This window comes from Crocuta crocuta, unplaced genomic scaffold, assembly GCF_008692635.1.
Source record: "Crocuta crocuta isolate KB4526 unplaced genomic scaffold, BGI_CrCroc_1.0 scaffold56, whole genome shotgun sequence".
NCBI classification, from domain to species: Eukaryota; Metazoa; Chordata; class Mammalia; order Carnivora; family Hyaenidae; genus Crocuta; species Crocuta crocuta.
Window position 1 is genome coordinate 9,504,972 of NW_027531334.1, and position 23,659 is coordinate 9,528,630.

A 23,659-nucleotide genomic window follows, 5' to 3' on the forward strand; every position below is an offset into this window, starting at 1 on the left:
CAGGAATATAGTTGTTCACTCAGGAAATACTGACAAAGCTCTACTGTGTTCCAGGTGTGCTACTATGGCCCAGGGATGAAAAGGGACCCCTACCTTCAAGGAGCTACTAATTCAGTGAACTCACATTCAGACACTTACTATCATTTTCAGCAGGGAAGTTGAAAGTTGGGTGATCAGAGCACAGTATTTATTGTACCCAGTGAAGCCTGAGTTGGACTCTAACTCTCACTTGAGACCTTCCTGATTTCTCTCCCCTCAGCTTCTTTATGAATAACATGAGGATATAATAAGTGTCTGCATATTTCATAGAGTTCTTGTGTCATGTGAGAATAACATCGGTTAAAACACACTGAAAATCGTTAAGCTCTGTAGCATGTAACTGTATGCATGTTTGTATGTGTAGAATTACTTAGTAGATACACAGAAATCAATGCCCCAAGGTAAAGTTTAGACAACAATTATGGATGCCACACTGTTGTTGAGTACTTCTAAAATTTGATTGTGACATCATTATATTATTATAATGTACAGAAAGAACATGAGTGTGGGCATATAAACATGTTATACATAGGTATACATATTTAGATGTCATATAAAATGCAAAAGAAGTCCAAAAGGAGTCAGTGCAAGCAGTGTAACATTAACAAAGATCTTACTTACTTTCATCCACACCACAGTTGCATTTCTACTAGCAGATATCGTGCATGACACGGGCAAGGCATCCCCAATCTGCTTGGTCACTTCCCCACTTGGGTTTAAGGACAAATCCAAATCTGTGAAGCAGAAAATCTGCTTGAAATGCAAACTCCAGGAAAGGAAGATAGTCAAAATATTTTGGAGAAGAAAAGATGAAAGGAAAAAAATCCTTCTAACTGTAGTCAAAATTCAGAACTGATTTATGTGACCACAATAACTAAACTGTAGCATAATAAGTCTAGTCTTCCAAGCCAGCTTTGAGGCCAGTTTGGACATGTGAATGGTCAATCTACTTGATTATGCATTTATTTGCAGTTAACATGACTGATGTTTTGACTGTTTATAAGTATTTCCCTGGGGTCTATTACCTTAAGAAAAATACATCTTAAATCACTTCTGGAAGAAAAGAAAGATCATGACTAGGTAAATACTATAAAAAGAGTTGGTAAGGTATGCCAGGAGAAAATCAAGTACATTTAGACAACAGGTGATAATCTGAAAAACCATGAGGTAGTCTGTTTCTTCAGAGAGAACTGATGATAGCAGTTAGATTTTTTTTAAATGCTATTCCATTTCTCATGCAGTTGAAATTTTAAATATTAATCATTAGGTACACTTTCAGCAGGTATCATTTAAAAAAAAAAACAGTATAAAAGCACCTAAGTAGGCATAAAACCTTTCAGATGGATAGTAATTTCTATTAAAATCTTACTATCACAGTATGATCTGTATGAGGAAATTTTAATTCAATAGAACAAACATTTATTGAGCAACTACTATGTCTCAAGCACTGACAGGAGATACAGAGACGAATAGAAGCCTATAATTTACGATTTTTGAGGTAAGGTTAATTTGTACTCAACTATGTGACTCTATTACAGCAGCAGTTCAATGAATATTTGTTGAAAAACAAAAGGAAGGGCTACAAACAGAGGTATAAGCAAAGACTTATGGGAGTGTAGAGAACAGAGCCAACTGGATTTCAAAGCACTGATAAAGGCTTTGTATAAGAGACAGTATCTGCTTTTGGTCCTTGATTGTTGAGAAGGGCTTTGATAAATGGAGACACAGAAAACTCCTGCTACATAAACAAAGGCAAAGAGCTGAGGGAATATGGCAGACTTAATAGTGGTGAGGAATCTGGTATGAATGGTTATAGCACATGAAAGATAAACTTATATAATTAATAGAGGCCAGAGCCTAACAGACTGTGCTTGCCTTGCTAAGAATTGAGGCTTTATTCTATGGCAGTAAGGATTTCCTATTGTACCCTGTGGTTTTCCTTGTTTTTACACATGTTATAACTAAAGTTCATTGATTATTTGCCAACATCATTTTTCATACTTGTTTTTCCTGTTAGGTTGTAAGAACCATCGGGGCGCCTGGGTGGCTCAGTGGGTTAAGTGTCCAACTCTGGATTTCGGCTCAGGTCATGATCTTGTGGTTCGCGGGATTGAGCCCTGTGTCGGGCTCCACACTGACAGCACTGAGCCTGCATGGGATTCTCTCTCTCCCCCTCTCTCAAAATACATAAACTTTAAAGAAATAAAAAATTTAAAAAAAAATAAAGATTTTAAGAACCATGAAGGTAAGACGAGACCTTGAGTTGTCACTGTGTATCCACAGTGTCTGCTACATGGTAGGCTTTGAAACACACTTACTGAAAGAAAGAAGCATCCTTTCATGGTTCCTCATTAATATTAAAATATGCATTGTCACAGAGAAAAGTGGAGTTTCCTCAGAAAATATGGGTTAATTACACTTAGATGAAAATCCTACTCAGGGAGAGTTAGAAACTTTTCCTTGTGGGAGAGTTAACTTGCCAGTGAGGAGATAAGAGAAGTGATTTTAAAGGATGATGATGGACTTTGGAAGCTCTGAGGAAGAATCAATCTATCTGTGCATGCATTGGCAGAGGAATCGTAGATGTTTTATCAGCAGCTATGGATCTGGGGGTGGGAAGCCCTGATGACAGGTCTGTTCTGCAAACATGTGCAAGTGTGGCTTGCTGCTTCTCTATCCACATTCCCTTTAGTCATCGCTGGAAAGGAGACAAATCTTGTTTTTAGACAACAAACAGCAATCAAGGATAAATGGACAAAAAAAGGATTTTTATGTTTTCATTTCATGTAAGTTGGAGTAAAATCTTGATTTATGTGTAATCAAAGAGAAATATATGCCTTAAAGCCCAATGTGATAGTCTACCTTTCAAAACCTAAAAGCATTTCAATCAAATTAAGTGTAGTGAAATCCAGTTAAACTGTTACATACTTTTATTTCTTTTTTTCTTTATCACAGTTGATCATTGAGGTACAATGTGGCTGCACCCAAATCTTTTGCCTTATCACTCTGTTTTGTGTCCATCCCTGCTGATCTACAAGTATTACAAGTAAGGGCTCTTTCCTTTCAGGGTCTCTTAAATATCAGCTTACTGTAGCATCTCTAAGCACTGGATTGTTGGTTTCTGGTCCGCAGATCTCATGGACAATTATATCAAAGAGTTATTTTACAGACAGTTCTATCTGCTGGTTATATTCTCTCACTTCATTTTTTTGGGAGGGAGGTGTCATGGAACAGGCTGGATAAATGGCCCCAGGACTGACTGGTCCTCAGAGAAAAAGAAGCATTGCTGTTATCCTGAGAGGTCACTGCTTTCTTTCTAACCAGCTTCTGATGGCGGACGCACTCAGATCTGTACAACATGAATATGGAACAAACAGAGAAATGGCCTGGCTGTGAACAGTTCTTAACAGTTTGCTGTTTGTATAGGGTTCCCCAGGGTGTGCTCCCAACATCAGACACTCAAAGCAACCATCTGGTTACTCTATTCCCCAGTGTATATCTTTGTATCGCCCTCAAAGTCTTAGCTTCCATTCTACATATTTGGCCTATACCTCCAAGCAAGACTGACATTTGCCTAAAGCACTCTGTAAACTGTAGTGTCACTGGGGAGATACTCAAATTAGTTCCCCATTTCCATAATGCATCAGGTACATCAAGAATACAGACTGTCAGAAATTTCAAAATAAAGGACTTAAGGTGCTTTTTTTGTGCGTATATTTTCTCCTATCACACTAGAGTAAAGATAACTATTGGAGTATATGGAGATCAAAAGCAGGTTAGAAGTTAATAAATAAGTATGTTTAGGGTGATTTTGAAGGGGTTCTATTTCCAGAAATTTTCTATCCTTCTAAACAGAGGCCAATAAATGGCTTTTAGTGGTGTACCTCTGCTGCTTCCAAAAGTTGAGTCTATAGTAACTTTATGTTGCTCGGGTTTGGGCACTAACGTTATTCTGCAATACAAATTTTAAAAGATACTTAATCTACACTTTTTTCTGGGCCAACTGCAAACCCTGTAAACTTCAAGAACATCTAAGTATTTTATGAAAATATAAACTGAGTAATTACTTTCAGAACCACATGAATATTTTGTTAACACCACAAATAGAAGAGATTTGGAAAGAAGACGGAAGTTTACCCCTGCCCAAAGTTGCACTTGTTAGGTCCACTCAAGATTTCAATAATGCAGTGGAAATCTGGACCAAAGCTGAGTTTGCTTCGATGCACTTTAGTAAGCCTATTGAAAGCATGTCGTTTGAAAAATATAGCTGCAATTTATTTGAAAAGACAGCTAGTTAGACTATTAGAGGCCTTTAAAGTGAAGTTGGTAATGAAGAGCAAGGTGACTTACAGTGAACCGTGATGGCTGTTGAAGCAATCATGCTTTTTTTGTCTATCAGGGAACATTTGTAGTCTCCTGTTGCATTGCGCCTCACATCTGTCAATGTGTAAGTATTTGAGCTTCTTATTCCTTCAGGCTGTCCCTTTTGATAGAGGTAAAATGTCAGATGATTACACTTAGTAGCTACAATGAGATGAGTTGTATTTCTTGATGAAAATGGCATTATTTTGTTATATAAGAAAAAAAGGGGAATGTGTTTCTATGATTGGACAAATGAGAGTAGAGTTTGTGTTATCTGATTTCTGAAAAAATAACTGCAATTTTGGTTCTAAGAAAATTGAGGATCTAATAATATACATGGTATTGATGATATCTATTCCATTGATAGCATGGCTTGGATTTGAGGGTTAAGGCAGATGATTTTTTTAATTGTAAAATTTAATTTTATATTTATGCTTTGCCTAATTCAACAAAAATATTTGAGGCAGCTTAAAAGAAAACATACCACATATCCAAATAAAAAGGAGAGAAAAAAAAGAAAGGAAGAAACAAATGAAGGGAAGAAAAGGGGGAGGGACTAAAGGAATAGGGAGAAAAAGAGAAAGAAAGAAGAAAGAAGAAAGAAAGAAGGAAAGAAGGAAAGAAAGAAAGAAAGAAAGAAAGAAAGAAAGAAAGAAAGAAAGAGGAAAACGCTTTTTAAATAAGTGAACAAAAGGAAAAGATTAATAAACTCAGAATAGAAAGAATATAGATGAACTAAGAGTATGTAGTAACAAAAAAACCACCCCATAATCATTAAATATTGTTGCTAAAACTAAGGTACAAATTTGTCTGTCAAATCTGTCAAATTTGGCTATTAGGATAGCCAAAGTAGAAACATAATTAGTTTCAGAAGTTCATTTGCACATGAGACAAAAGCAATATGTCAAATTATTAGGAGAAACAAAGTTTTCTGCCAATATTTAAGTCTAAAAGAAATCAGTTATGTTAGTCTTCTGAGTAATGTAGTAGATGATATTCTTAAACATTACTGAGAAATGTAGCAGGTGACGTTTGTAAACATATTTCTTCAATAAATGCAATATAAAGTTGTATATGGCTTCTTACAATGGAATGTTATGCTATATATAAACCTGGGAAGAGCCCTGGAAGAACTCACTAGTTCCTCAGACAGCTCTCTCCATCTGGCTCCATACCACTAGATATCTAGAATACATCCTAGAGGAATGTTCCAAATTATCCTCTGTCTGTATCATTCTTTTCAGCTACAATAGTGAAAAAAGCCGAGAGGCTGGCCCTTCAAGACCATATACGATGGCAAGATATAGCCCCTAGCTTTATTTCATCAAGCTAAATATAACACACAACAGAATGGTCCTACTTTGGGGGTCCCTGGGTGGTTCAGTCAGTTAAGCAGCCGACTTCAGCTCAGGTCATGATCTCCGGTCTGTGGGTCTGAGTCCCACATCAGGCTCTATGCTGGCAGCTCAGAGCCTGGAGCCTGCTTCTGATTCTGGATCTACTTCTCTCTCTGCACCTCTCCTGCTTGCTCTCTGTCTCAAAAATAATAAACATTAAAAAAAAAAAAAAAAAGAATGGTCCTTTTTTTGAGGCTCAGAAAGGCACTGTGTGTAGACTTAGAATCTACACCAGGCCATTTGCTGTCACAATTCTTCATTTTAGAGTTACCTATTTTTGAAGAGATTTTTATAGCTTATCTGGATAATGAAAACTTGAGTTTTTATAATTATGGTATCCTATGATCAACTTTTTATCTCTTTTCCCCTAAAATCTCTTAACACTGAGACAAAAGGCAGGGTCACTGGCAGATGCCAAAAACAACCATAAAACAACACCTCTCACAACTTTCAAAGGACATTCTATGGGTGTCCCTTGTCCCCAAAAATAACATCTTTCTCTCTTTAGCTGCCCAAGTACATACAATTTCTAATGTCAGCCAGCTGCCACACAACAGGACAAAATGATAGTAGTCTAGCCCAAGTAATAATCCATAAGCACTTACTGGTAAGTAAAACAAAAATTCCTCAGGAGGAGGGTTACCATTTCCCAAGCACTTAAGAGTGATGTTATCCCCTTCTTTGATGGCATTTTTTGATGGCAGCACTTGTATTGTCACTTGCTCAGTAGGATCTGCAAGAGTCACAGACCCAAGTTAACCATTTTCATCAAGTACCAAATTACCCTGTACATACAATATAAATGACTAAATTATACACAATTTTCTCAAGAAGCTAGTAATGGTAATTACTTAAATGTATCTTTTTACAGAAGGATTGAAGTTAATAGCTACTTGCTAAAACAAGTACTAATCTTGGTTAGAGCAAACTACAAAGAGATCTTGTTACATAAAAACCAATTTCTTCTTAGCAAAATGTCTTTAACTGAGGTAGAAATGACCATAATTATTTTATGTGTAAAAGACCAGTAGGAACACTGTCACTGCATGATTTCATTATAAACACATTTAACTATATTATGAACCTCACAGTTTGGAAAGACTGGATCAGCTAGCATAGTAGCAAAAACTGTTAGGCACCCCTACACTCATCTTACATAATAATTACCTTATATTGAATAAAAAAAGAGACATGAGCTAAATAGTACCAGCAAGATTTTTGGCATGCAGGAGAGTAGATCATTTTTCAAAAAGATGAGTCCTGTGAACTGAAGGAGATCTTTTAACACAGTCAACAGGACTCTAAATGTATTGTAATTCTGTTCTCTCCACTGGGGTAAAGGTGCATCTTTCATTCCATTTTAGTCACTTTTATGGAGAAAACAGGGCTAAAGGATATTTTTTTAGTAGAGGCTACTGCTAATAGAATACTACAGAAATTAAACGCTTGGATACAAAGGACCATATGTAGCAAACAGTAAATAAGAGGAGGGGGTGTTGGCAATTATAAATGGCCCACTTTCTAACATATATACTTATTATATAGCTGGAGAGTAAGAATAATAGACTAAGAGTAAGAGTGGAATAATAATCTATGAACTTATTTTGTTAATAGCTAAAAAAACAAATAAGTGGTAGATTCAGAGGTGGGTTCTTTTTTCTATCTCTTTCTATCATTTATTTATCTTCCCAAAATCAAAATGCAGAAAAAACTTAGAAGGGTTAGTATACTTTGTTACCTTTTCTTCATGCTTGGACCTCTCTGAATATTTGCCCAGGATGTTCTGAAGCCAAACAGTGATTGGTTTAATATACTTTTTGTTAGTTTTTCTGAATTTTCCTGAGGAAGTTCCTTGATCAGCAGTTCCCAGCAGAGTTGGGAAGTAAATAAAATTTGTTTTCTTACACCGCCCCCCTACCAACTTTCCATTTCTAGGTCTTCTTCACTCTTTTATGTGGCCCTTCACTGACAGTTTTGGCCTGTCACATGCCACTGTGAGACTACTCAATCAGAGCTGACATCAGAACAGATAGAGATCAAATCTGTTTGACTTTCTGCTTTATTTCAAAACTTCCTTTCTGTGTGCCCCCTTTCAATAGGTTCTGCTCTGTATAAGAGATTTGAAGAACTACAATGAGATCAGAGATATGTGAGTTTTAACAGTAACTTTCTGGATGTCCAACAAACATGCATCGAACAAAATTAACCATCACCTGCTCTCCCATTGCCGCTGTTTTACTCTGATTTTTACTCTGTCCGTTAGTAAATCATTCTGCCAGGTATTCTGCTTTTCTCTTATCCACTGTCACCAAGTCTTAATGATTAATACTACTTTTTTTGCATCTGATTTTCCCCTTTTATTCCTACTAACGTTTCTATAGTCCAAGCTCTTTCATAGGTTACCTGAAATACTGCCCTCAAGCTTTAATTAGTCCCTCATTCTAATCCTTCATATATATTTCCTCTAAATCAGTTTTCTAAGTAGTGTTTTGAATATTACACTGACATGCAAAATCCATCATGCACTCTCAATATGTGAACATTGACATAAAAATTTCTTAGCCTGATACCCATAATTGCCTTGAACTAGTTCAAGTAAATCTCTATATATACCACTACACAATAAGCAAGAGTCTATTCAAATTTTCTTTGTCCCATCTCTCTATTTATGATCTTTCCAATCATGTATTCGTTTATTTAGCCAATATTTATTTTTGCAAGCATTAAGTGCTAAATTTATAAAGTTGAAAACAGCATGATCTTCAATCTATTTATAATGACTCTAACATAAAAACTGCATATAATATGATCACTGGTATCTTACAGAGGCACAAGACTGGGAAGTATCTGGTAGGAATCGATGTTGCAGCTGGGTGTTGAAAGAGTAAGTAGGTGTTTGATAGAAAATAAAAGTAAGGTAGTGACAGAAAATGGATAGGCATGTAAGCAGTATTCTATGGGAGGGATCTGGAAAACAGAACAAGATTGAAGAAAATACAATGAAGTGATAAAGATTGAGACCATGGCTACAAGGGATTGAAGCATATCAAAATTGGGAGTGTGAAAAGAAGAGGGAAAGAAAAATCTTGGTTCACAAAAAGTAGACTTAGGGAATCCTGAGACTCCATCAAACATAATAACATTCATATCATAGGATTTCCAGAAGAAGAGAGAGAAACATGGGGAGAACTAGGGCAGAAAAAGGTCAACACTAAGACATATTATAGTTAGCAAAATATAGGGATAAAAAAATCCTAACAGCAGCAAGACAAAAGAAGTCCATAATTTATAAGGGAAGACCAATAAGGTTAGTAGCAAATGTCTCCACAGAAATTTGGCAGGTCCTAAGTGAGTGGCATAATATACTCAACACGCTGAATGGGAAAAATCTGCAGCCAAGAATATCTAGCAAAACTATCATTCAGAATAGAAGGAGAGATAAAGAGTTTCCAACACAAACAAAAATTAAAGGAGTGTGTGACCACTAAACCAGCCTGTAAGAAATATTTAAGGGGACTCTTTGAGTGGGAAAGAAAGAACAACAATGTCAAAGACTAGAAAGGGACAGAGAAAATCTCCATAACAATGACAAAACAAGTACTAAAATGGCATTAAATTCATATATATCAATAATTACTCTGAGTATAAATGAACTAAATGCTCTAAACAAAAGATATAGGGTATCACAATTCATTAAAAAATAAAAACAAGACCCATCTACATGCAGTTTACAAGAGACTCATTTTAGACCTAAAGACCCCTGCAGATTGAAAGTGATGGGATGGGGAAATATTTAGCAAGCAAATGAATGCCAAAAGAAAGCTAGAACAGCAATTCTTACATCAGAAAAACTAGATTTTAAACCGATAACTATAACGAGGGATAAAGAGGGGAACTATATCATAATAAATCGGTCTATCCAACAAGAAGATCTAAGGATTGTAAATATTTATGCCCCCAAGTTGGAAAACTCAAATATGTAAATAATTAATAATAAACATAAAGGAATACATTGATAATAATACAATAATAGAGGACTTTAACACTCCACTTATTATCAATGGACAGATCATCAAAGCAGAAAATCAACAAGGAAACAAGGGCTTTGGATGACACACTGGACCAGATGGACTAAACAGATATATTAAGAACATTTTATCCTAAAGCAGAAGAATACACATTCTTTTAAGTGCACATGGGACATTCTCCAGAATAGATCACATACTAGGTCATAAATCAGGCCTTGAAAAATACCACAAAACTGACATCATACCATCCATATTTTCTGACCACAGTGCTTTGAAATTTGAAGTCAATCATAAGGAAAAAAGAAAGACCTCCAAAGGATGTTAAAGAACATCCTACTCAAGAATGAATGGTTCAATCAGGACATTAAAGAAAAAATAAGGAAATATAGGAAAACAAATGAAAATGAAAACATAAAGGTCCAAAACCTTTGAGATGCAACAAAAGCAATCATAAAAGAGAAGTAAATAGCAATAGAGACCTATCTCAAGAAGCAAGAAATCTCAAATACATAACTGAAACTTACACGAAAAGGGGCTAGCATAGGAACAAATGAAGCCTAAATCCAGTAGAGAGAGGGAAATATTAAAAGAAAGAAGAGAAATAAATGATACAGAAACAAAAAGACAGCTAGAACAGATCAATGAAACCAGGAGCTGGTTCTTTGAAAAAATTATTAAAATTGATAACCCCTAGCTAGACTTATCAAAAAGAAAAGAGAAAGGACCCAAATAAATAAAATCACAAGTGAGAGAGGAAAAATAACAACCAACACCTCAGGAATACAAACACAAGAGAATATTATGAAAAATTATATGCCAACAAATTGGAAAATCTGGAAGAAATGGAAATTCCTAGAAACTTGTAAATTACCAAAACTGAAACAGTCAGAAACAGAAAATGTGAACAGACCAAAAACCTGCAAAGAAATTGAATCAGTAATCAAAAATCTCCCAACAAACATAAGTCCAGGGTCAAATGGCTTAACCAGGGAATTCTACCAAACATTTAAAGAAGTTATACCTATTCTTCTCAAGCTATTCTAAAAAATAGAAAAGGATGAAAAACTTCCAAACTCACTCTATAAGGTCAGCATTAACCTGATTCTGAAACCAAACAAAGACTCCACTGAAAAAGTGAATTATAGGCCAATATCCTTGTTGAACATGGACACAAAAATTCTCAACAAAATACTAGCAAATTGAATCCAACAGTACATTAAAAGAATCGTTCATCATAATCAAGAGGGATTTATTCTTTGGTTGTAAGGGTGGTTCAATATTTGCAAATCAAACAATGTAAATACACCACATTAATAAAAGAAAGGATAAAAACCATATGATACTGTCAGTAAATGCAGAAAAGGCATTTTATAAACTACAACAATTCTTGATTAAAAACCCTAAAAGATAGAGATAGAGGGAATATACATCAACATAATAAAGGCCAGATACAACCCTCCCCCCAAAAAAACCCAAAAAACAGCTAATATCATCCTCAATGGGGAAAAACTAAGTGCTTTTCCTCCAGTGTCAGGAACAAGACAGAGATGTTCACTTTCACTGCTATTATTTAACATAGTACTGGAAGTCCCAGCCTCAGTAATCAGACAACAAAAAGAAATACAATGCATCCAATCAGCAAATAAGCCAAACTTTCACTCTATGCAGATGACATGATATACTCTGTCTAGAAAACCTGAAAGATTCCACCAAAAATTGCTACAACTCATACATGAACTCAGCAAAGTGACAGGATACAAAATCAATGTACAGAAACCAATAATGAAGCAGTAGAATGAAAAATCAATGAATCAATCCCATTTACAATTGTACCAAAAACATAAGATATCTAAGAATAAATGTAACCAAAGAAGTAAAAGTTTTCATAGTATAGATCTGAAAACCATAAAGCACTCATGAAAGAAATTGAAGATGACACAAAGAAATGGAAAAACATTCTCTGCTTATGGAGTGGAAGAACAAATATTGTTAAAATGTTGGTACTACCCAAAGCAATCTTCATATTTAATGCAATCCCTATCAAAATACCTCCCGCATTTTTCACAGAGCTAGAACAAACAATCCTAAAACCTGTATGGAACCACAAAAGACCACAGAACAATCTTGAAAAAGAAAAGCAAAGCTGCAGGCATTATAATTCTTAACCTTAAGCTTTATTTATAAAGCTACAGTCACCAAGACAGTATGGTACTGGCACAAAAGCAGACACATAGATCAATGGAACAAAATAGAAAACTCAGAAATGGACCCACAATTATATAGTCAACTAAACTTCATCAAAGCAGGAAAGAATATCCAATGGAAAAAAAGACAGCCTCTTCAACAAATGGTGCTGAGAAAACTGGACAGCAATATGCAAAAGAATTAAACTGGATCACCTCCTTACACAAAAATAAATTCAAAATGGATGAATGACTTAACTGTGCAACAAGAAACCATCAAAATCTTAGAGGGCAACAAAGGCAGTAACCTCTTTCATATTAGCCATATCAATTTCTTCAGAGATACATCTAGATATGTCTCCTGAGGCAAGGGAAACAAAAAAACCTTGAACTATTCGGACTTTATCAAGACAAAAAGCTTTTTCACAGTGAACAAAACAATAAACAAAACTAAAAGGCAACCTTCAGAATGGGAGAACAATTTGCAAATGACATATCTGATAAGGGATTAGAATCCAAATATATAAAAACATATAGTACTCAACAATTCAAATCAAAAACTACAGTGAGACATCACCTTACACCTGTCAGAATAGCTAAAATAACACAGGAAACAACAGGTGTTGGCAAGGATGTGGAGCAAGGGGAACTCTCTTGCACTGGTGGGGAGAATGCAAACTGGTATAGTCATTCTGGAAAACAGTATGGAGGTTCCTTAGAAAGTTAAAAATAGAACTACCCTACGACTCAGGAATTGCACTAGTAGGTATTTACCCAAAGGATACAAAAATACTGACTCAAAGGGTACTTGAACCCTGATGTTTATAGCAGCATTATCAACAATAGTCAAATTATGGAAAGACCCCAAGTGTCCATCAACTGATGAATGGATAAAGAAGAAGTGGTATGTGTATATGTGTGTCACACACACACACAGAGGAATATTAATTAGCCATAAAAAGAATGAAATCTTGCCTTTGCAGTGATGTGAATGGAGTTAGAGAGTATTTTGCTAAGTGAAATAATAAGTTAGAGAAAGATAACTTTATGAAAGAAACATGATTTCACTCATATATAGAATTTAAGAAACATAACAGATGAACAAAGGGGAAAAGAAAGAGAGAGGCAAACCATAAAACAATCTTAACTATAGAGAACAAACTGAGGGTTGCTAGAGAGGAGGTGGATGGGAGTTGGGTTAAATGGGTGATGGGGATTAATGAAGGCACTTGTGACGAGCACCTGGTGTTGTAAGTAAGTGATGAATCACTAAATCCTACCCATGAAACTAATATTACACTGTATGTTAACTAACTGGAATTTAAATTAAAACATGGGAGAAAAAAATTCGGAGTGAAGATTAATCTGAGAGATCTGAGGAGTCATTAAAGAATTGTCATCACAGCACTAACATGTTCACATTTGTTTTTAGAAAGATATTTCTGGCAGCAGCTTGGAGGGCAGTTTGGAGTGAACAAAAGGAATATTATTTTGGAAATCATGGAAATACTGGCAAGGACAAATGGTGGCATATTCTTAGGCAGTGCCAGAGGCAGAATCAGATAAACATAAAGATTAAAGAGCGAGATTTTATAAAGCTTCATTACTCACCAGACAGGGTAAGGGAGAGTAGGGTAGGTATAGACTAGTGCATCTTTCTCAAGATAAATTGCTCAAATTTCTTTTTTCTGAATGTACTCTCTGTCCTTTCTGTTTAGCTCCCTCCTTCTCCACTCTGAAGTCACCTAGAGCAATGGATCTCCAAGTGTGGTCCTCTGATAAGCAGTATTAGCATTACCAGGGAGTTTGTTATACATGCAAAGTGCTTGACTCTTCCCCACAACCACTGGATGAGAAACTTCAGAGCAGGATCCGGAGATCCGTATTCTAAGTCTTTCTGCCAATTTTGATGCACACAAAGGCCTGAGAATCACTGTCCTTGGGCATCTGAGCTTTTAGGGCTATTTACTGAGTTCTGAGTGTCACTTACCGCTTGCAACCTTGCACTGACAATTTCCTCCTGATGTAGATATCTCATTTCTCTATTGGAGTAGTAAACTCCTTGAATGCCAGGACTATGTCTTAAGCACTTTTATATCTTTACTGTGAAGCCCAGACTATATACATTTTGCCTTCTTAAAAGCTGTGCCAAATGCACCCCCCACATCCAGCCACAGTAAAATAATTTCCTTTTTATTCATCCAAGGACTTTTCTGCCTACCCAACTCCTCATGACTGATACATACTTTCCTGTTTTTTCTTAAGCCAATTTCCCAATCCTTATTACTCATCTTGATGTTCTTTCCTATCTTGTGCTCTTGTACTTACACCAAGATTATTTCCAACTGAATATTTTTGAACAGACAGAATTCTGCCTTTACTTACAGAACTAATAGTTCGATTTTAGAGAAGCTGTACATAAAGAAATCCTTTAAATCCNTTATTTCTAGGAGAGAGAGACAGCGTGAGCAGGGGAGGGTCAGAGAGAGAGGGAGACACAGACTCTGAAACAGGCTCCAGGCTCTGAGCTGGCAGTCAGCACAGAGCCCGACGCGGGGCTCGAACCCACAAACCGTGAGATCATGACCCAAGTGAAAGTCGGACGCTTAACCGACTAAGCCACTCAGGCGCCCCTAAATCCTCACTTTTAAGTCAAGTTAAAATTTACATACAATGCTTAAGGTAAAACAATCTCTTCTTGTTAGGACAAGTGGAAATTCAGTTTTGTTCCCATACAATATTCTGCATTTTATGGAACTAAAATAGAAACGTAGATGAGATAAAACTCTCCAAAGGCTCCACTGGCATTTCTGTTCTTTCTCCAGAATAGAAGTAGAAGTATTATTCTACCCATATGTTAGTGTTATAAGAAGTTTTGATTCATTTTTTAAAATAATAAAATACTTTCTTACATTTCTTCTAAAGCAATATTTCTAGTTCTATGCTTACACAGTTATAGTGATCATATATTAATAATAACACTGGTACTTAATAACAAGAATTTAATGAATGATATAGGATGCTATTTTAGAACTGTGATTTCACTTAATCTCCATAACAACACTATGGGTTATTTTTTTCCCCATTCCAAGATACTAAAACTGAGACCAAAAGTAGTTAAGCTCTTCTTCTAGAAACACACTCGGCTGGGCCTCCATTGTGAACATGTTTGCTCTGAATCCTGGCACCTGCCTTTTAGGAAAGAGAACAGCATTGCAGAAAAGGATTCTAACCCAGTCTCCACAGCTAATTTAGGGCAAGTCTCTGAGCTTCACTTTACTGCTAAGTAAAATAACGGAGTTAGATCAGATGATCAAGAAGCTTTCTTTTTAGTATAATATTCTAGGTTTCAAACTATTAAATAAAGTTAACCAAATGTCTTGGAATACAACATCCTATTAAAGGTATGCAATTGAACTTATTACTAAAATAAATTTTTTCATTAAAATGGAAATCCCGTATCAGTCATAAGCCTCTATTCATCTGTCATTCATTCAGAAAGTAATCAGATGGCATTTTGAACTCTTACAAAATTCATAGCCGTGTGCCAGGCTGAGGACTACCCAAAGGGATCAGACTAAGTTAGAGATCATGTCTTTAAGCAGAATGCAGAAGAGATGTTCAGAAATGACAAATGGAAATAAAAGGTATCATAAGATATGTAAGCATTTATTTTATAGGTCTTCCAAGGAGAAAGAGATTATTTTAGTGCAGAATAGAAACGGGGGGTTGAAAGTAGAATTCAAAGAGCATGTGGATTGGGACATAGAAGATTAATAGCATTTGAATACTCTAAGGCATTAAAATTACTTAATTATATAGTTACTTACAATAAATGTCAAAAATTGCTTGTTCAGAATAAACTGTTTTCTGGCCAGATGGTCCATAATATGTCACAGAGCAGGTGAATGGCATTTGTATGTCAGCCTTGGTTGCCTTGTATTCCAGGGATGAAGTCATGGTATAGAGCTGAGTTACTGGGTCCATTTGCTTTTTAAAAATTATAACAACCACTGAAGAAAATAAGAACATTAATGATAGCATCTTTCAATGGAAAATCACAATCCTTAATTGAATGTTACAGCATCTTTGAGAAGTGGTTTTGTCCTTTTTACTATATTTAACAAGAGGGAAAATTGACATGTACTGAGGTAGAATGTCTTTTCAGAACCATGAAATCAGAGACATTGACAGAAATAGAATCTTGGAATCCTATCTCCCACTCACTTTAATTAACTTCTAGAACATGCCATAGACAGACATAATTTTTCTCTGCTCTTGATTCTTCCACACAAGGGCTAAAATGATGTTTTAAAAAATCATTTAATGACTTAATGGTTACTTAAAGTAACAAAGCATAGAGTCATAGATCAAAGAGGGCAATGTGTTTAGATGCAGGACAGTCTAAGGAATGCCAAGAGAAGAGAGAGTCAAAATAGGTCATCTGAATTTATTGCCCACTTCATACCCACCTCCTTCAAGAGGTTGTAGTACTTTTCCATTCCTGTACCACGTGATGTTCCCATCTGGATAACTGTCTTTTGAAATGCAATCTCCCAACTGCAAAATGAAGAGGGAATGTTGCTACCTCGTTTCCATCAGTGGTGGTCAATTTCAAAGTTTTAGACTCCTCAGTTTTTCCAAAGATTTCCTGACTCATTCATTATCTGAGCACTGACTAGGAACTGAATAAATGCTCTCTTGCATTAAAAACAAGGTCTTATACTTAAAATTAGGGTCTTGCCCATTTAAAACTATGCAATAGATGCTGCCACTTTTAATAAAATCCCATTCATTTAAGAGCATTACCAAATTCATTTTGACATTATTGATTTTTAACATTAACTAAATAATGACTATATTAACATTGGCTTTTCCCATGGTTCACAGATCTTCGTATGCTATGCAAGAATCATTAACGGTGGTAAAGCGGGGCTGCCTCTCTGATCTCATACTATATAAAGTTCAGGTACATATACTTACATACTTACCAAATCTATAATTCCCACCATTTTTTTCAAATGTGTTATAACTTTAATATTTAACATTTATTAAATAATGTCATGCAGTAAAAATTTTTTAAAGATTAAAAAATTTAGGTTTATTTACTTATTTTGAGAGAGAGAGAGAGAGAGAGAGAGAGAGAATCTCAAGCAGGCTCCACACTGTCAGCATAGAGCCTGAGGCTGGGCTTGAACTCACAAATCACAAGATGATGACCTGAGCTGAAACCAAGAGTCTGAGGCTTTACCAGCCTGAGCCACCCAGTCACCCTTGTTATGCAGAAAAATTTAATCTGATTGAAAGAACTGTTTGTTTGTTTTTTTTCTTCCCAAAGGAAAGTTTAGGTATTGTAGTTAGTGAAAATAATATTAGTCCGTTAATGTGCCCAAATATAAACTCCAGTTTTGTCCCATCTCAGTACAGCCTCTCTTCACAATTCTGCTATTGTGATTGTTCAAATCTGATCTTCTCATGTTGTTACCTCAACTTTTCAATAGTTTGATCTGTCAACAGGATAAAGTCCAAACTCTCTCCTATTATTACATAAGGGTTGTCATAACCCAGCTTCTCTTTACTTCTCCAGATTTCTTTTATTGCACTCTCTTGCCTACCATTTCACCACACAAAGTTCCAGCAGAGCAAATAACTTGATGTTTCCTAAATATGCCATTCCCTTTTGCATCACAGTATTTCATGTTGTTGGAAAGCCTTTCTACCCTTGGTTTGGAGAAAATCTACTCATCTTTCATGACTCCATTTAACATTCAGTTCATTCAAACAGGAAAGGCTTATGCCTGTTTCTTCCCTACTCTTCTCTCTCTTCTCCCTTCAGAAATGATTACATGATCCTCCGTGTTCCCACTCTAACTCGGGCACTTTCTGATTGGCGCCAGCCACACTGCTACCTCCACAAGAGCAAAGTCTGTCTTATTTGTCCTGGCATCTGAAGCCAAGTGAAGGCAATTAATCAAAAGCAAGTTCTTACCTGTTTTAGCTGCTCTGTTTCGAGAAAAGATGCTTTGCTTACAATTTCAGGTTTAGATGGTTGCTCTAAAGTTAAGTAGAGAAAGGTATTAAGTATACAAGAAGGAACAAAAAGACATTTATGATTTGGATTATAGAAAAATATCTTGCTTATTCAAAGCAGAAAAACAAGCAATAAAATAAAGAACACATTCCCATATAATCTGTAGCTAAGAAATCTGGTCAGCTCACTACCTTCAAATATTTGCTTTATTATATTAAATACTATTTTAAATGCTAATTATGCCTTTGAATAAAATATTGGTAATGTTTTCTGAATGCTTTATAAACATTCAGTGAATATGGATTTGATAGTGAAACAGAGATTAATATACTAAATATGAATGTTATTTCCAATTGTTTACTGTGTGTACTTTGTATTTACCAATAACTTCCAGCTACTTAGGTGAAGACCTGAATCCACAATGGGTACTTGTTAAAAATGTAGAATCAGAGTATCTAGGAAAAGTCCTATAAATCTGCTTTTTAAAACAAGTTTCCTATAAGATTCTCAATGACACTGAAGTTTAAGAATCATGGCTCTAAAAATCATGCTAACTAAAAGGAGTTAAGGGATACAGAAGTTCAAGTTTTCTTTGTGTCTCAAACCTTATCTTAAAGTGAAGTCACATTATGAAACTATAAATGTGGGGAAATCCTTCAAATTTGGAACTGAGATAATGGACAGAGCATTTTAAATATAGGAGGTTCTGTAAGCATCCATTCTAAGAGAGCCTTCAGAAAGAACTGATTAAAAATCTCAGCAGGGCACTTAGGCGGCTCAATTGGTTAAATAGTTAAGTGTCTAACTCTGGGTTTTGGCTCAGGTCATGATCTCATGGTTCCTAGGTTCGAGTCCTGTATCAGTTCTGGGCTGACAGCATGGAGCCTGCTTGGGATTCTCTCTGCCCCTCCCCTGCTCACACACTCTCCCTCTCTCAAAATAAATAAATAAACATTTAAAATCTAAGCAATAAGGTATTATTCAAACTTAGTTTAAGTCATTTATTCTTTGATGTTAGGTATCTATCACTGATTGACTTTTTACTTTTTAATTTGCTCTAACAAATAGGCTATAGAAAATGGGTACTGCCTCTTTGTCATTGATTTTTGTGAACCTCAAGGAGCAAAACTATTCTATTTTCATATAAACACACAAATAAATAAGAACAACCAGTTATTCTTTTGTTCATGGTCTAATGGATTACTATCTCCAATACCTTTAATTTTTATTGCCAAACTAAATTGGCTTCTATATAATTATTACTCAATTTGGAATTCAGTTATCCATCATGTTGCCTACCCAGACAGTTACAGAAAATAAGGATGAAGACAAAAAGTCTTTGGAACAGCAAAATGGATATCACCAAGACTGTGTTAAGAAAAAAAAAAAAAGTAAACTTCTTCATGTTAATATTGAGAGTTAATTTCCTTTTTGCAATTATTTTATATTAGAAATTGGAACAAGGAACAATAATTGTGTATCTTCCTATGTGTCCAACTTGTGCACTTTAATTATAGGAGGGCCTATTTACTATACACTCTAGATTTATAATTAATTCAATTTTCATAAGATGATTGTTTTCTAAATATATAGTTTGGAAACAAAACATAAGCAAGATAGAAAATAGAAAAACTACAGAATGGAAAGGCATAACAGAGATAATTCCATTAACACAAACAAGAATTGACACCTGATTTCCTGACTATTAGAAATGTGACCAAATTATTAAAAGCTGACCAAAGAAGTAAAAATAAAGAGCAAATTCTGGGAAACACAGTGTAGGGGTTTAAGCCTTCCATATATCAGTTAAGTGCTGGTCTTATCACTATTTTAAAGTATGTCATTAATGTCCACAGTCACAACCCTTAGTTACCGATAAAACATTAAACTCCATTCTGAATTTATGTTTTAAGCCAAAGTCTAAAACATTTGAGAAAAGGCTACATCCAAAATATTTAAAGAAAATGAAATTCTTGGTGCTTAAGTAAGTAAGCCAAAGTTCTCTGGGAATGAAAATCAATTATTTAGTGATACCTCTCTGAGAGCATAAGAGAGGTAGGATATTAAATTAATTTATGTGATCAATCAAGAGTCAAAATTAAGAAGAAAAAAAGAACAAATGGATTTTGTTTCTGTTTCCCCTTCAGTGGTATCTATGCCTGTAATGTATAGATTTGAAAAATCAACTAAAAAAAAATGAGTTTCCTTTTTAATTGAGTTTCTTAATACAAAATATAGGTGGGAAGTATTGCTAAGCTGCCTTACTTTCTAGTTTGCCAAAACCATATACCAAAACAGTTGGGCACATATATCCTCCTTTGTAGAATATATGTATTCTTCTGTTTTGTACCCTTGTGATGTCCAGTGCACGTAAGATCATAAATACTTGGTGTGTTACAAATGTTGGTCCTTTACACATGGCCATGTTTATGTTTCTTCCATAGATATTTTCTATAATTTATAGTTTTTTCAATAAAGTGACATTTTGGAAAAATCAGAAAACCTGGTAAAAGAGTGCTTAAAGTTTAGGCCACTACACTTTGCAACTCATTTTTTATTTGGAAGAGAGTCACAGTGGGCACTGTGGAAGTAATGGTGATGCCTACTGCAATTCTTTGAGTTCTTTTCTCCTAAACTTTTTTTTCAAACCCATTAGGCATTTTATATGTAATTTTCTTTTTTAAAAAAAAATTTTAATGTTTTTTATTTATTTCTGAGAGAAAGAGACAGCGTGACAGGGGGAGGGTCAGAGAGAGAGGGAGACACAGAATCTGAAGCAGGCTTTAGGCTCTGAGCTAGCTGTCAGCACAGAGCCCGATGCGGGGCTTGAACCCACGAACCGTGACCTGAGCCAAAGTTGGACACTCAACCGACTGAGCCACCTGGGTGCCCCTATATGTAATTTTCTTACATTAGTTTGAAGCAATCAATGGGTATTAGTTGGAGGGCCATAAAAGAGGACACATATTATTTTAGTAAAATTGCATATTGATTCCAAAGTGTTTAAAAATTTTTTTTCATGAATTATGTCAATATAATTTAGGGATTTATAACTGAGTGTAGAATTGAAAGGAAAAGTCATACCACAAATTTATTTGCATGAGTAGAATAAATTTTGCGAGAGTATCACAGCCAGCTGAGGATGAAGTGATGAAGACAAAACTTTTCTATATCACCCACAAAATACAGGGCTATTATCAAACACTACACACAGGATAGCTCAGTTGGATATGGGAGGAATGCAAGAAATGAAAGGTGTACCAGATACATCAATTCATGAGAGCTTCTCAGTACTTTGTCAGTCTTTACCTCTTATAAATTCTGATGTACTTTAAGTAAACAGCTGTTAGCATGGAATCATAGTTTATTTTCCTCAAGATATGGGAAAAGCATTTTTTATATTTAAAAAATCAAAATAAAATATACGGCATAGGTCTCATTTGTTCAATAGGTCATTCTCTGCTCCTTCATTTAAAAACAACAACAACAAATTCCTTGTAGGTTGACTAACTTTTACAGGGCGTGGAAGAGGGAGGATCCTCAATTCTAGTAAAACATGAAGAACAGTATTCAAATGAAAGCTCTAAAGTAACTGTGTGAAGTCAACCAGCACTGCCCATCTCTAAGGGAAGAGCTGGTCCAAGTGTACACTGACTCATGTCACGGAAACAGTCTTGCTTTTAAAACTACAGACAGGAGAGTACAAGAGGGTTTACAGATTAGCCTAGATTGTGGTTTTCAAATGCCCTTTTTTTTTAAAGGGCTGGAGCCATTCTCCCTTTTTTTCTTATTGTTCTTAAATGAATTATGAAAAAAAAAAAACTCTGAAATATTGAGTGGGTGGAATGCTAGCTAACCGAAGTAGTGCCTCACACTACCTACCAGCCATCTTCATTAGCTCCTCAAGAAAATCCCGGGGACACAGTAGGAATACCACCCACAAATTCAAAGTAGTCATTTTACTGTTGATGAAAGAATCATCCCAGGCTAGTAAACCTCCACAAGGTCAGAAATTAGCAGCAGACCTAACAAAGCCAGGTCTTCTGATGACCAGTCAGTGATCTTTCTGTTACACCACTGACAGCCAATAGGCAATCTGAGTATCCTTTTGATCTCCAAGACTTTTGTACAGTGACTAGAATGAATCTTTGGGAGCTTTAAAGGCTCTATTGTTGTTTCTGAAATTTTAAACTTCCAATGTACATTAAATGCAAACACAATTTAATTTTGATGTCATTCAATTATTATTTTTTTTAAAGCTGTACAAGGGCGGGCTGGGTTGCTCAGTCGGTGAGGCATTGTACTCTTGGTTTTGGGTCAGGTCATGATCTCATGGTTTATGAGTTTGAGCCCTGCATTGGGCTCTGAGCTGACAGCATAGAGCCTGTTTGGAATTCTCTCTCTCCCTATTTCTGAACCTCCCCTCCTCACTCTCTCTCTCTCTCTCTCTCTCAAAGTAAATAAAATAAACTTTTAAAAAAGGGAAAAAATAAAAGGCTGTACTAGTAGTAATAAAAAATGGGACTTAACTTGAATCTGTTGCTTTATGGGCATGACTATTATATCTGAGATATAGTTTAAAACTAAACAAACAAACCTACACCAGAGGTAACAGAGTCATCAGGCATGGCCTCCACTTTGAATAAAAACAGTCTGAGTTTGCCCATGAGGATGGCACTCTGCAGCAAGTTGATCCAGGATTAGCTCACGTTAACCATACTCGATTCTATAGTACACAGTGCATGTTGCTAGGTGATTTAACAGAAGGAAACAGAGGACTGATTGATGAGCCTAGTAACTCTTAAGTGACTGCAATATATACATGCACAGAATAAAAGCCTCCCTGTCACAGCTGTTGTTTGCTTCACAAAATGTGACCCAAAGTAAATTCATTATTCTCTTTTTTTTTTTTAAAGCAAAGCCTCTATATGCTTTTGCAAACACTTTCCTTATCATGAGCTGTGCTGTTCATTTAATTGGACTTGGAGGGTCCCACGGTTTCTAATATAAAATGCCATTTTCAAGAGTGTGTAACTTGTCTGTTTAAATTCTCCCTGGCCCAGAGCCTAGAATGCAAATTGTGTTTCTGAGAATCACTTTGTTTTCAACAACATTCAAAAGAGAAGGGGATAAGGGGTGCTGACAGTATGTGGGGTGTGAGTTTGTTTTCACAATCATAGAAATCCTCTGTACTCCAAAACAGCATACAAATCGTATCAAAGTAGACCAACTAGATTTTTTTTCAGATTGCTGTATGATATTTTTAAAGTGTATTCTGAAAGTTCTCAAAATTATTCTTCTAAAGGAACAACCTGGATTTTCTCAACATTCTTATAGATCATCTTGTTATTTGATAAGTTTTAACAGAGTGCACAAGAAACCTGACAATGATAAATCAATACACGTAAACTTAAGGGAGTTGTGACTTAATCTCTACCTACTGTGCTACATGCTTGTTGTGTACTTATATTTATGACATCATGGCCTAATTAAAAACATTATTTTGGTTTATTTGCTTTACAAAAAGTGTCCCTCGTAGTGTACCATCCATCTTCCTAATAACATCAAAGTGAAATAAAAGAAAGAAAGAAAGAGAGAGAGAAAAAGAAAGAAAGAAAG

General features: G+C 35.5%; 1 protein-coding gene across 2 annotated transcripts in view; it reads right to left on the reverse strand.

The window, feature by feature from the left end:
• Window positions 1-23,659, reverse strand: part of ALCAM (activated leukocyte cell adhesion molecule) — a 202,519-nt gene that overhangs the window by 31,944 nt on the left and 146,916 nt on the right. For both annotated transcript variants that reach the window (XM_077771826.1, XM_077771825.1), the window contains exons 4-9: window positions 17,999-18,063; window positions 16,482-16,569; window positions 15,840-16,022; window positions 6,404-6,531; window positions 4,390-4,522; window positions 661-773 (exon numbers count right to left, since the gene is read on the reverse strand). In XM_077771826.1, coding sequence (XP_077627952.1) covers window positions 661-773; window positions 4,390-4,522; window positions 6,404-6,531; window positions 15,840-16,022; window positions 16,482-16,569; window positions 17,999-18,063 — 710 coding nt within the window. The remainder of the gene's footprint in view (window positions 1-660; window positions 774-4,389; window positions 4,523-6,403; window positions 6,532-15,839; window positions 16,023-16,481; window positions 16,570-17,998; window positions 18,064-23,659) is intronic.